This window comes from Numenius arquata, chromosome 26 (assembly GCF_964106895.1).
Source record: "Numenius arquata chromosome 26, bNumArq3.hap1.1, whole genome shotgun sequence".
Taxonomy (NCBI): Eukaryota; Metazoa; Chordata; class Aves; order Charadriiformes; family Scolopacidae; genus Numenius; species Numenius arquata.
In genome coordinates this window covers 2,183,265-2,195,731 of record NC_133601.1, presented here as the reverse complement: position 1 = coordinate 2,195,731, position 12,467 = coordinate 2,183,265, and the positions used below count along the sequence as shown (strand labels likewise).

The 12,467-nt window shown below is 63.3% G+C and overlaps 2 protein-coding genes across 2 annotated transcripts; both read right to left on the bottom strand.

Moving 5' to 3' along the window:
- Positions 1-1,803: 1,803 nt before the first annotated feature.
- Positions 1,804-7,265, bottom strand: FGF17 (fibroblast growth factor 17). Its single transcript, XM_074164234.1, is given in 7 exon segments — positions 1,804-2,100; positions 2,727-2,833; positions 3,859-4,036; positions 6,649-6,685; positions 6,898-6,979; positions 6,982-7,091; positions 7,093-7,265. Coding segments are annotated over 7 exon segments (984 nt in total).
- Positions 7,266-9,489: 2,224 nt separating this feature from the next.
- Positions 9,490-11,158, bottom strand: NPM2 (nucleophosmin/nucleoplasmin 2). Its single transcript, XM_074164073.1, has 8 exons — positions 11,095-11,158; positions 10,884-10,969; positions 10,641-10,760; positions 10,452-10,545; positions 10,242-10,363; positions 9,919-9,947; positions 9,759-9,795; positions 9,490-9,534 (listed from the first exon to the last, which is right to left on the bottom strand). The coding sequence occupies exons 1-8, from the start codon at positions 11,156-11,158 to the stop codon at positions 9,490-9,492; spliced, it is 597 nt and encodes a 198-aa protein (XP_074020174.1).
- Between the last annotated feature and the right edge of the window lie 1,309 nt (positions 11,159-12,467).

Genomic DNA, 12,467 nt, shown 5'->3' with positions numbered 1-12,467 from the left:
AATTGGGGAGGGGGCAGCGGGGGTAGGGAGGGTCCGGACCCAGTCGGCCCCTTTCTCAAAGCCCTCTCCTTTCAAGAATGTCTCGAATTCCTGCGGAAACAAGGAGCCCGGGGTTGTGGGGCCGAAGGAAACAGGAGGGGGGGGAAAAAAAAAAGTTACCCCGACCGCTCGGCTAATTCCCACCCGCCACACCTGGGCAGGCAGCACCGGGCGCATTGTTCGGCCATAATTGCTGGGTGTTGCATTTCTCTTCTGCTTTAAAGCTTCATTTAACTCAAACTGTTATAATTTTCTCCCCACGGCCCGCCCCCCCCCCTCCCCAGCACTCTTCCCCCCCCCCCCGGCATTATGCTGGCGGGGCTTTGTAGGGGCTGGGTGAGCCCTGGTGAAGGGATTACATCCTCCCCGTGGTCCGGCTGCCACCTCCCAGGACATTGTCGGAGGGGAAAGCAATTATGGGGAAGGTGGGACGGCACGGGCTGGGGGCACCGAGCTCGGGGCCTGGGGCGGGGCGGGGGGGACACGACAGCCTGACCGGTGGCCACTGAAAGGTGGGCGAGCTGGTGGCTTCCGGGCAGGGGGAACAGTGGGTACCACACTGGGTACCCCCACAGAGCATCACCTTTGGGGTGAAGCAGTGGGTACCACGGTGGGTACCATGCCGAGGGTGATGCCCCCTTCAGCAGGATGCAGCAGACACCCCCAGGACCCAGCCTGGGCTGCAGGGGGGGGGAACAGGCAGGGATGGGGACACAGGGAGTCCCCTGCAGTGGCTGCCACCGTCCTCCTGCCACGGAGCATCTCTCTCCCAGGACCCACCCTGGGTGGGTGAGGACACCCTGTGCCAATGGGGAGCTGAGTGCCCCCCATCCCAGCAGGCACAAAACCTGTGGCAAAGCTTCGGCACGGGAATAAAAACTCCCCCCGGCCCCATCCGTCTAGACACTCGCTTTTATTTGCCTGGGGGTTTCCTCCTTTACACAAATAAACTCCAAAATCTAACTGTTTAGGCCTAAAACTGACTCATAAAGGAAACAGCAGAGCTCATAAAAACACGCAAACAACCAATCCAAAAATAAAAATAACCTAAAAATGGTTTCTCTTTGGCCAGCGGAGCCTGGTGCGTACCCACGTGTGTCCTGGTGCCATGGGGAGAGGACACAGACCTTCCCCTCCAATAAATAACGCAGAGACCCCACGGCCGCGGGGATACAAGTGCTGGCCACGGGGTCTGCATGCCCGGGCACCCCCCCACCGCTGCACAGACAAATGGACGGACTGGCACCCCACGCTCCCCATCATCTGGCCCCCCGCGGTGCCCTGCCATCCCTCCCAGGGATGGACACAGCATCCCATGGTCCTGGGGCTGGGGACAAGCTCCCCATCCCGCTCCGGTGGGGACATCCCGCAGTCTCGTGGCCAGTCCCATCCATCCCTGGGCACTGGGAGGGATTCTGTGGGGACGGGAAGGTGGCTCGGGGTGGGGGGGGGGTCCCAGCCCTCAGTGGCATGGGGACAAGTCTCTGAGGGGAACAGGAAAAGGCACCGAGTGGTGAAGGTGGGTACCACGGGATGCTCCAGGGATGAAAGGACACTGGTGATGGGATGCTCCAGGGATGAAGGGACACCGGTGACCGTGCCTGAAGTGTGCACCCCCCGACCTACTCGCGGTACAAAATTAGAGCATCTTTAGAAAAAGCAGTGGGGGAAAAGAGCAGTGCTGGAGGGTGCCAGGAGAAGGGGCAGAGAGTCTGGCGAGGCCGAAAGGCGGTGAGGATGAGGAGGGATGAGTCCGGGCAGCCGTTACGTGCCGGGGCGAGGGGCGCGGGTGCGGCGGGTCCGGCGGGTGGGGGAGGACGAGCCCACGAACTCAAACTGCTTCTGCCGCTCGGCGTTGTTGGGGAAGGGCAGCTGCCCGCGGTAGAGGCGCTTGATGAAATGGGCTTCCCGCTGGTTCTGGCGGCTGCGGGAGGCTTTGCGGGGCCGGCCCTTGCGGGTGAAGGCCATGTACCAGCCCTCGTAGCGGGCGTTTTGGAAAGCCGTGTAGTTGTTCTCCAGCACGATCTCGGTGAAGATGCAGTCCTTGCTCTTGCCGTTGGGCTGCGGGAGGAGGAGAGGGGCATTTAGCACCCGTAAGAATGGGGATGGGGGCTTGGGGATGGAACCCACGAGGTGCTTCCATCCCGCTGGCCCCTCCTGCCACCCTTCAGACCATCCCTGCCACCTTCCAACCCACTCTTACCATCCCCAAGACCGAGCGGGTGCTTTGGACCCGAGAGCGACTGGCAGGGCAGGCAGGGAGAGGCAGAGCACCCGTAGGGACGGGGCTGGGGGCTTTGGGATGGGACCCAAGAGGTGCTGCCACCCCCCTGCCCACCCCTGCCGCCCCCCAAGACCACCCCTGCCATGTTCACCACGGCACCAACCCCAATCCACCAGGACCAGCTCCACAAGGGCTTCTCCTGGCAGGAGCCAGGCTGAGCATCCCGATGCTGATGGAGGAGAAGAGGGACTGGCAGCTTCTGGGGGGACAGGGAGAGCCCCCCCCATTGCACCAACACAGCCCCCTGTGACTGGGGACACGGGGACCAGCTTGGCTGAGCATCCCAGCTCCAGATGCTCAGTGGGATGCCCAGGCTGGGGGATGCCCACTTACTCAGTGGAATGCTCTGGGAACTCGGGAGAGGCAGAGGGTGAGGGGGGGGGGCAGGGGGGGCAGGACTCACTTTCCCGATGAGCTTGCCCCTCTTGCTCATGCAGATGTACTTCTCACTCTCGGCCCCCTTGATGCGGACGCGGCTCCCAAAGGTGTCCGTCTCCACGATGAGCTTGGCTGTGAGGAAGGGAGCAAGGGGGAAGTGTCCCACGGGGGCTGCAGCATCCCCCCCAGGAGCTACCGGCACCCAAAGCATCCCCATCCACTTCTCCCCGCCTCCAGCCTGCCCCCCAGCATCCCTCCCTGCCAGGAAGGGGGGCCAGGAGGATGGTGAGCCCCCAAAGCCGGGGCATGCTCCCCAGCCATGATGCTAAAGGGCCTTTGTTAAAACCCAGCAGAGTCAAACCGGGCGTTTGATGAAAGCACCGGGGAGAGAAACGGCCCCTTCCTCTCCCCCCACCTCCCCCCCCCCAACCCAGCACATCCTCATTGTCAGCGATTCAATGGGTTCTCCAGGGCTAGACCGAGTCCAGCACCCGGCGGGTTAATTATCCTCGTCCTCATTGTGTCTCTAGGACACGGTGGTGGCTCCAAAGGTTGGGAGCCGACACTGAAACCGATGACCCCGGCGGGTCCCGTGCTCCCGACCTGCCCGTGCCAGAGCAGGGAGACCTGGAAAGGTGGCGAATCAGCTTTGAAAAAGCCTTTTTCTGGAAGCTTTTAGATACTGAGGGTACCAGCCTGGCCTTGGTGGGGCTGCGGTGCCCATCAGCGGGGCGTCAGGGCTGGGGATCCCAGTAAAACCCACTGGGAAAGGTGATGGAGCCGGGGTGGGCTGCCCATCACATACGGATATTGAAGAGGTTGGTGCTGGGATCGGGTGATTCTCCTCCAGGAAAAGTTGCCTGTCTGACATCAGGGAAGAGATTAGAAAGCACAAGCCCTAAATATAGGGCTTACAGAAGCGGTGGCAGAGAAAGGCGTGATTTTTGGAAGTTTTGAGGTCAGGGCTGGCTGGTTGGGAGCCGTGCTCTCACGGGAGTTACTGGAAGAATTTTTGGGGTATAAAACCAGCTCCACGGGGCAACTAAAACCTCCCTGCAGCCCCCATTTTCCCTAACTTCTTTGGGAAGGGATATTTTTTCCCCAGCCTTTTCCAGCCGTGGATGAACCCCCCCCCGGGGCAGCCGCCGGCTCCTTACCGAATTTGTTGCCGTCCTCGGCGGTGGCGGTGATCCGTTTGCCGTTCACCTGGACGTGCTTGCCACTGGTCCGGCTGTAGAGCTGGTACTCCCTGATCTGCCGCCGGCTCAGCTGGTCGGTCATGGCCCCCTGGTCCCTCACGTACTGGTTAAAATTAGGAGACGGTTGATTCTCCCCCTTTGTTTACAAAGGGAAAAATAAAATCAATTTGTTTTGGAGAGCCGACGGCAAGGGGATGGAGCAGGGAGCCCTGGGGCCGGGGGGGGGGGGGGGGGCTGGCTGGCCACGGGGGGACACGAAGAGCCACCCGCCACCCCCATCTGCGGGCGAGGGATTGCTCCCAGCCATCACTAGCCAAACTGGTCCCCTTTTGAGCCACAACGAAGGCACCGAGCGGATGCTTTAGACCTGAGAGCGACTGGCAGGGCAGGCAGGGAGAGGCAGGGCACCCATAGGGATGGGGCTGGGGGCTTTGGGATGGGACCCGAGAGGTGCTGCCACCCCCCTGCCCACCCCAGTCACCCCCAACCCACTTCTGCCATCCTCCTGCCCACCCCTGCCACCCCCCAAGACCACCCCTGCCATGTTCACCACGGCACCAACCCCAATCCACCAGGACCAGCTCCACAAGGGCTTCTCCTGGCAGGAGCCAGGCTGAGCATCCCGATGCTGATGGAGGAGAAGAGGGACTGGCAGCTTCTGGGGGGACAGGGAGAGCCCCCCCCATTGCACCAACACAGCCCCCTGTGACTGGGGACATGGGGACCAGCTTGGCTGAGCATCCCAGCTCCAGATGCTCAGTGGAATGTCCAGACTGGGGGATGTCCAGTTTCTCAGTGGGATGCTCTGCATCCCCTGCGTGCGGAGGACACGGGGAAGGATGCTCTGCTCTGGGAACAGCCGACTGGTCCCTCGGGAACAGGGTTGAGCTCCTGACCCCCCGGACACTCAGTAGCGTCTCCTCCTCAGGCAGCATCCTCTGCTCCAAGGGCAGGCTGGGACATAAGGGTTGAGCTTATGAAACACCCACTGGGTCCCTCTTGGGGGGTGAGACCCTCCTAAAGCCAGGCTGGGTGTCCCAGGAGCAGAGCTGTCCCCTTCCCAGTCCACCCTAAGCATGGACGGATCCTGGGACAGGGGGAATAAAACACCTCCCAGACCCAAACCAGCTCCGTGGCTTATGCTAACGGGGCAGCACAAACACACCAGGGTTGTCGTATGGTAAATGACAGCTAATTACTGCAGATGAGCTGGGGAGGGGGGCAATGAGTGCTGGTGGTCAGTCCCCGTCCGGGTACCACACTCCAGCCAGCATCTCTCAACACGCATCCTAAGACCTGTTTTAATTCCAGTGCAAGTGGGAAGCTGGGGCTTTGGGCAGCACCCAAAGGACACCAGCCTTGGCTGAACTGACCCCCAAACCAGCTCCAAAAGGGCTGTGGGCAGGGGAATGTGCTCCAGGAGCTCATCCCATGGAGAGATCCAGGGAGTTTTTGGGGTCCTTCTACCCAGTTTGGGGTGCAGAGCATCACCCGGGTGCTCAGAGACCTGCTGTCCTGCATCCCCTGGGCTGCAGCATCGCCTGGCTGGGTGAGAAGCACCCAAGGGACACCAGCCTTGGCTGAACCAGCTCCAAAAACAGCTCCAAAAGGGCTGTGGGCAGGGGAATGTGCTCCAGGAGCTCATCCCATGGAGAGATCCAGGGAGCTTTTTGGGGTCCGTCTACCCAGTTTGGGGTGCAGAGCATCACCCGGGTGCTCGGGGACCTGCTGTCCTGCATCCCCTGGGCTGCAGCATCGCCTGGCTGGGAGTAAAGCCCAGCACAAGGGGACTCGGCACTGCCTGCCCTTGTGGGGATGGTGGGGGGCACTGCCGGCCCCCCCCTACACCCCCCTACCTTTGTGTGCGCCTGGGGACTCATTTCCTGCCAGGATTCACTTTAAAGCCTTTGGGGCTGGCGGAGGAGGTGGGCTGGGATGGGGGGGGGAGGCCCCTCTCCATCAAAGGCGGTTCCCTTCCCCTCTCATTTTCAAAGAAATAAAAGCATTTACCTTGGGAAAAGAACTAGAAAAAAAAAAAAAAAAAAAAAGAAAGAAAAAAGGTCCCGAGCATGTATTAAGGCTGGTGGGGCCGGCAGCTACGGGGGTTTTGTTTGGGCTCTGGAGCAGAGGGTGCTGATATGGAACAGTGCATTTTAATAGCCGCGGCCTTTCTAAAGCCCACAAAAAGGGACGGTGCAGCCTGAGAGGGTGGGGTGGGGGGAGAAGAAGGGAAGGGGGGGTGGTGTGTGTCAAACCTCACCCCACCCTGCTGGTGGGGGGGTACCAGAAGCTACTCTGCCCCCGTTAACCCTCTCGGCAGCCAGCCTTGGCGGGGGCCGGGGCAGAGATCAAGGCTGATGGAGAATTGGCACGGCCCTCCCCGAGCAAAGCTGCAAGACACGTCTCGCCTGTCCCCGGGGAGGGCTTCTCCGGTGGCCTTGCAGATGGGAAACCCGGGGGGGGGGTCGGGGAGGACATGACTCCCCATCACCGGTACCCCAGTAAGGTCCATTGCAGCCCCCGAGGTGGGCACAGGCGGCTCCAGCGGGGACCCATCCCTGCGGGCACCTCCGCAGCATCCTTCCCCTGCCCGGAGCTGGGTACCAGCCAGGATGGGCACACGCTGCCCCCCAGGAAAGCCCCCCCCCCGGCATAGAAAAAGGACATCCCCGAAGCAAACGGTGGGTCGCAGAGCGGGTGCCTTCGCCCAGCCCGGCTCGGCGGGGTTAGTAAAACATATCCACCTACCTGGGTCTGACAGGAGAACATGAGGAGCTGGAAACATCTGGGAGACAAAAGGGGAGAGAAACAGGATGGGTTTTTTTGGGGTTAGTTGTTTTTTCTTCCACGACCCCCCCCCACACACACACCCCCCCAGCCCCAGCGAGGAATTTTCTAACGGCACTAAGAATAAACTACCGATAAAAGCCCGGGGTGTAAAAAAATTGCCGAGGAGGGTGGCGAGGAAGGGGCCGGGGGGGGGGGGGGGTGTCTTACATGGAGAGGTTCTGCAGGGTGATGGGCTGCATGGCGCGCGTCGAGGTCCCCCAGCCACCGGCATGAAACGACGGCAGCGCGGCGGGCTCCCGGCAAACCTGCCCTCCCTTCACCGCCGGCACATCCCCGCCGGGGCAGGGAAAGCCAAGGAGCAACCCGTCCCCTCCTTCTCGGGGTGACCCCCTCGTTTGGGGGGGAAAAGGGAAAAAGGGAGTGAAACCCAGGCTGACGCCGCGTCGGTGAAGCCACGTGCGATGCCAACGTCTCCGGAGCGGCGATGGAGCATGGGGGAGGCAGCCGGGGTCGGGTCTTCTCCTCCTCCTCCTCTTCCAGCCCTGGGGGCTGCACGTCCTACGCCTTGGGGACATCCAAAGCCATCCTGTCCCCTGCGTCCCCACCCCATCAGCCTCCAGTCCTTGGGCTAGTTGCCGGGTCGCAGTGGCTAGCGGGAAAGGCGGCTGCGGGCAGGGCAGGGTTGCCCACCGTCAAGGGCAGCACCCGCAGCCCCCCGCTCCATGGAGCTGGCAGCCCCCTCCCACTCCCAAGCCGGCGATGGGAAGCGGGTGGGTGATGCAGGATGAAGGGTCGGCCTTTAAAAGGTGGGGGGAACGCCGTGGGAAGAGGGGCCGAACCTCCCCCAGGAGGGCAGGCGGAGGGAAGGAGGATGGGACAGGGCAGGAGGAGGGGACAGGGGAGGCTCAGCCACTCGGGGTGTCCCCATCACGAAGCCCCCCCACCTTGCCTGGCGGAGTGGGGGGGGGGGGGGGGGGGGCCGAGGAATGGGAGGGGGGTGTGCGATGCTGCAGGGCACGGCCGTGGTACCAGGGGTGGGGAAAAGCCCTGCCAGGCCTCGGGGAGGGATGCGCCGAGGATGCTGTTTGCCACCTTCCTTTCACCCAAGCGCCCTGGTCTGGGCATCGCGCAGAGAAAAGCGCCCCAGTGGTTTTTAACCAGCTGCTTGAGCACTGGGGGACTCTGGGGGGGTCCTGTCACAGCCCCCACCCACCCAAATCCCCCCTTTCCCCTGCTCCCAGCCCCATCAGGAGGCTGAGCATCCCTCCATGCTCCGTTTGCTCGGCCAGGAAGGTGCTAAATGCCTTATAAATCGCCTGGCAGGGTGCTGGGGTAATGCCCCAGGGGGGTAAAAGGCCCCTGGGGGGGGTATCCCAGAGGGGACAGCACACAGGACAAGGGGTTTTGTACAGAAATCACTTGCCCCCATGCCTGTGCCTCAGTTTCCCCACCAGTGCAAGGAGGGGTATTGGCCCCCCCGGGAAAGGCACAATGGAGATCAGTGGGGTACCCGCACTCCCATCTGCAGGGTTTGGGGGGGGCTGATTCAGTGCTAACGACCCAAATCAGACCTCCCCGGATGCCTTCTCACCTCCCCAGCCAGGAATTCAGCCTGAAACACAGTCCGCAGCCCCCAGTAACCACACACCTGGCACCCCCCCCGCCAGCTCAGGGGGTCCCCTCCCACCCCAATCCCCATGGGGATGTTCAAACTGCACCCCCCTCCCCCCCCCCCCCCCAAACCCATCCCATCCCTGGGGGTCGCAGGGCAGGGCTCTGCCTTGGCCCCTCCAGCCAGGGGGGATGATTGATGGCCATGGAGCCATCATCACCCCCGGTGTGTCCCCGTGTCCCGTCCCCCCCCCACCTTGGTTTGGGGCAGAGGGTCCCAGGGAGCCGTCAACGCAGCGGCAGGGGGGCTGGCTTGTGCAAGCAGCCCCCGCAGGGTGAGGAAAGGCTGGAGGGACAGGGCTGCCTGTCAAAGCCTTCTGTGTGTGGCCCCCTGTCCCCCACCCTCCCCCCCACCCCCCCCAGCCCTATGGGGACACCCCACTCCCTGCAGATGGGGAATGACTCTGCCCCCCCAAGCCCTGGCATCCCCCAGGGGCTCAGCCCTCCTGCCCCACACCTGGAGCAGACTAAAATCCTGCCTTTGTGGAGGGCTCGGCTCCCCCCTCGGAGCCAATTTGAGACACAGCAGTGTCCCCCCCCTCCCTCTCACACGCTCCCGAGGGGCACCGGGACCCTCCACAAATACCTGCTGCCCCCAGACCAAGGCCAGGTCAATGGGTTATAATCATCTCCCCGCTGCTCCCTAATCCCCCTTTGTCTCCTATTCACAAGCCACACTTGTTACCCTGCACGGGATGGCGGGGAGGGGGGCTCCTGACGGGCCCCCCCCCTGCCCCAGCCTAAAGGGAAGGATGCTGCCAAGGCAGGCAGCACCCCACAGCCGGGGCAGGGGGCACAGGGCTCCTGGCAGCCCCGAGGGGGGGGTGGCAGGAGCATCCCCTGGCCCGGTGGAAGATGAAGATGCCCCCCCCCCCCCATCCCCAGCAGAGAGAGCCAGGAGTGCAAAATATCCTTTATTGGGGAAGGACGACACCAGACCGGCAGCTTCTCGGGTTCTGCACCTGGAAGGGAAGGAGAAAAGGGTCTTACACCCCAGTCCTCCCCAGCCCCACTCAGCCATGGGATGGGGGGGGGGAATAACACATGGGCCCATTCCCAGCCCCATAGGGACCCTCACACCCAGGTCCCCCCCATCCCGTACCTGCCCAGGCTCTGCCGTAGCTCCTGCTACTTCTTCACTGCAGCTTTCCTGCCCTGGAGGGTTCCTCGCCCCTGTGGGGACAGGGATGGGGCTGAGCATGGGGACCCCCCCCTCCCAGCCCAGGGAGCCCCCACAACCAGCCAGGAGAGCCCAGCCCTATATTTTTGCCCCATTTTCGGGTTCAGCAGCTGACAAGCATCACACATCAGCCCCTTTCCCTCCCCAATAGCTCCCTCACCCAGCGATGGGGTAAGTGGGAGACACAAGGGGGGGGGACAGCCCGGCAGGTTCCTACCTTACCGGGAAGGGGGTCCTCGGGGGAGACGTTATTCCTGCTTGGGAGAGAAAGGGAGGGCTGGGATTAGGGGGGGTGGGGTGGGGTGTCCCAGCAGCGTGTGGGATCCCCCCCCAGCTCCGTGGGGGTTGGTGGATGCGTTTCTCTCCCTCGTACTCACGGCTCTTCCTCCTTCTCCAGCCTCCTCTTCTAGGGGAAAGAGGAAAACATCGGTGGCAGGGCCAGGAATGGGGGGGGGGGGAAGGGGGGCAGGACCGGGACTGGCCATGGGGGACCCTCACTCTTCCTCCCCGAGGGATGAAGATCACGGCTGACCCCCATTTACAGAGGGGTTTGGGTCCATGGGTCGGTGGGAGCAGCCCATCCCCAGGATCAGGGCATGGGGAAGCTCCCAGCAGAGCATCCCTGTGTCCCCCCCCCCGCCATGGCACAGGGACCCCTCCGCACCCCCAGCCAAGTCGGGGTGGGGGGGACACGACTCACCTTGGCAGCGCTGCCCTTCCTGACAGCTTGGTCCGTGGGGAACTCCTCTACTGGCTTCTCTTCCTCCGCATCCTCCTCTTCCTCCTCTTCTTCCTCCTCAGCCCAGGACAGGTTGGGCATCACTGCGGGGGAGGCCGGCTGAGCCCCTGGCCCCCCAGAAAGGAGTGGGGGGGTGGGGGTGTCACAGGGCTGTGGCACCCCAGTACTTACTGGAGATGTGCTGCCCACTGATGTAGACGGGACCGGAGCCGGCTCTCAGGCGGAAGGTGACCGGGGGTGTCAGCTCCACTCCCACCAGGGTGGCCTGTTAGAGAGGAGGGTGGTAGCCCCCAGCAGCCTCCCCCCCCTGCCCCGCGCTTCCCCAGGGCATCCCCAGCCCCCCCGACCCTGGGCACTCACCATGGGCAGCACAGATGGCTTCAGCGTGGCCAGGGGCACCGGGGGGCGAGTGTCCCCCTCCTCCACCTGCACGATCTCCACCACGTGGAACTCATCCGGCGCCGCTTCCCCCAGGCAGATCTTTGGGGGGGGGGGGATACAAGAAAAACACCCCCCCCAAAATGACTTCCATAGCATCTGGGCACCCCTTACCAGGGATCCCCGTGGGTTTTGGGGGGACGGGGACACACAAGGACCACCTACCGTCCTCAGGGCCAGCTGCTGCTCGCACTGCCATTCCTCCGGCACCTGGAAGGTGTAGGAGTCCTGCTGGCTGCTCAGCTCGCACCCTGGGGACAAGGTGGAGGGGGGGGACGGGATCAGAGAGGGGCTGCTGTGGGGTGTGGGGGGGGGACAGACCAGAAGGTCCCCATGAAGCCCCCAGCCGGATGCTGCTGGGGGACCCGGCGCTTACCCCAGATGACAGAGATGGGCTTCTCGGATTTGCTGTCGATGTCAACGCTGCCCGCGAAGGACATGGCTGCGGGGTCCCCTGGGCCTGGGAGAGGGGGGGGGGGGGGGGGGGGAAAGTACACAGCTCTGTGGGGATCCCCCCCCTGAGCTGTGGGACACCCACCCCTCAGCCCCACACCAGCCAGAGGCTGGGGAAGGTCACCCCTTATTGTCCACCCCAACACTTTGTCCCCAGAAGGGATGTCACAGTAAAAAAAAACTCACCCCCAGCAGACACTTAATTAGCAAGAAGCCTCCAAACCCCCCCAAAAACCCGGCAATTTATAGGGGCAGAGTCGTTTCCCCCCCCCCCCCCCCAATCCCCCACCCAATCAAACTGCTCCCCCCACCCTTTCGTCTTAAAGGGGCTGTTAATTGTAATTAAGCCCCTCAGGTGTGTGTGACCCACAGCCCCCAGCCCTGCCCCACATGACGGCTAACGAGCAGAGGAGCCCTCCACCATGCCCCCCCCCTCCTTTCCCCCCCCCCCCCGGGAGGTGGGTGTCCCTGCTGAGCGCCCCCCCCCCCTCCCCGGTGCCACAGCACGGGGACCCGCCACCCCAAAAGCTGCAGGAGGAGAAGGATCAGCCTCGTGCCCCGAGTGTCACCAGTGAGGGGACAGGGGGGCACCCAGCCCCCGGCACCGCTGCCTGCCCACGGGCACCCAGCAGCTCCTGACGGGTGCCACATTGGTCTGCCACGGGCCACCGTGCCCTGCTGTGTGCCACCCTGTAGTGTCACAGGTCACCATGCCCTCCTGTGTGCCGCTTTGACCTGCCGCAGGTCACCGTGCCCTGATATGTGCCATCTTGCAGTGTCACGGGTCACTTTGCCTTGCCACGAGCCACCTTTGGTCTGCCACGGGCCACCGTGCCATGCTGTGTGCCACCTTGGTGTCTGCCATTTGTCACTTTGCCCTGACACTCCTGCCATGGACCACCGTGCCCTGCCACCCCTGCCACAGGTCCCCGTGTCCCGCCATGTGCCACCTTGCCCTGCACCCCCTCAACCCACCCCGTGTGTCCCATCCCCACGTGTCCCATCACCCCGTCCTCTCCTGTCCCCTTCCCCACGTGTCCCCCCCATCCCATCGTGTCCCCTTCCCCTTGTGTCCTGTCCCCCCATTTCTTCATCTGCCACCCCCTTGTGTCCCATGTCCCCTTCCTCTTGTGTCCCATCCTTTGGTGTTCCATCCCTTGTGTCCCGTCGCCCCATGTTCCTATGTCCTTGTCCCCGTGTGTCCTGTCCCACCATGTCCCATGTCCTCCTTCCCTCATGTCCCGTCCCTTTGTGTCCCGTCCCATGTGTCCCCCTGTCCCCTCGTGTCCCATCCCC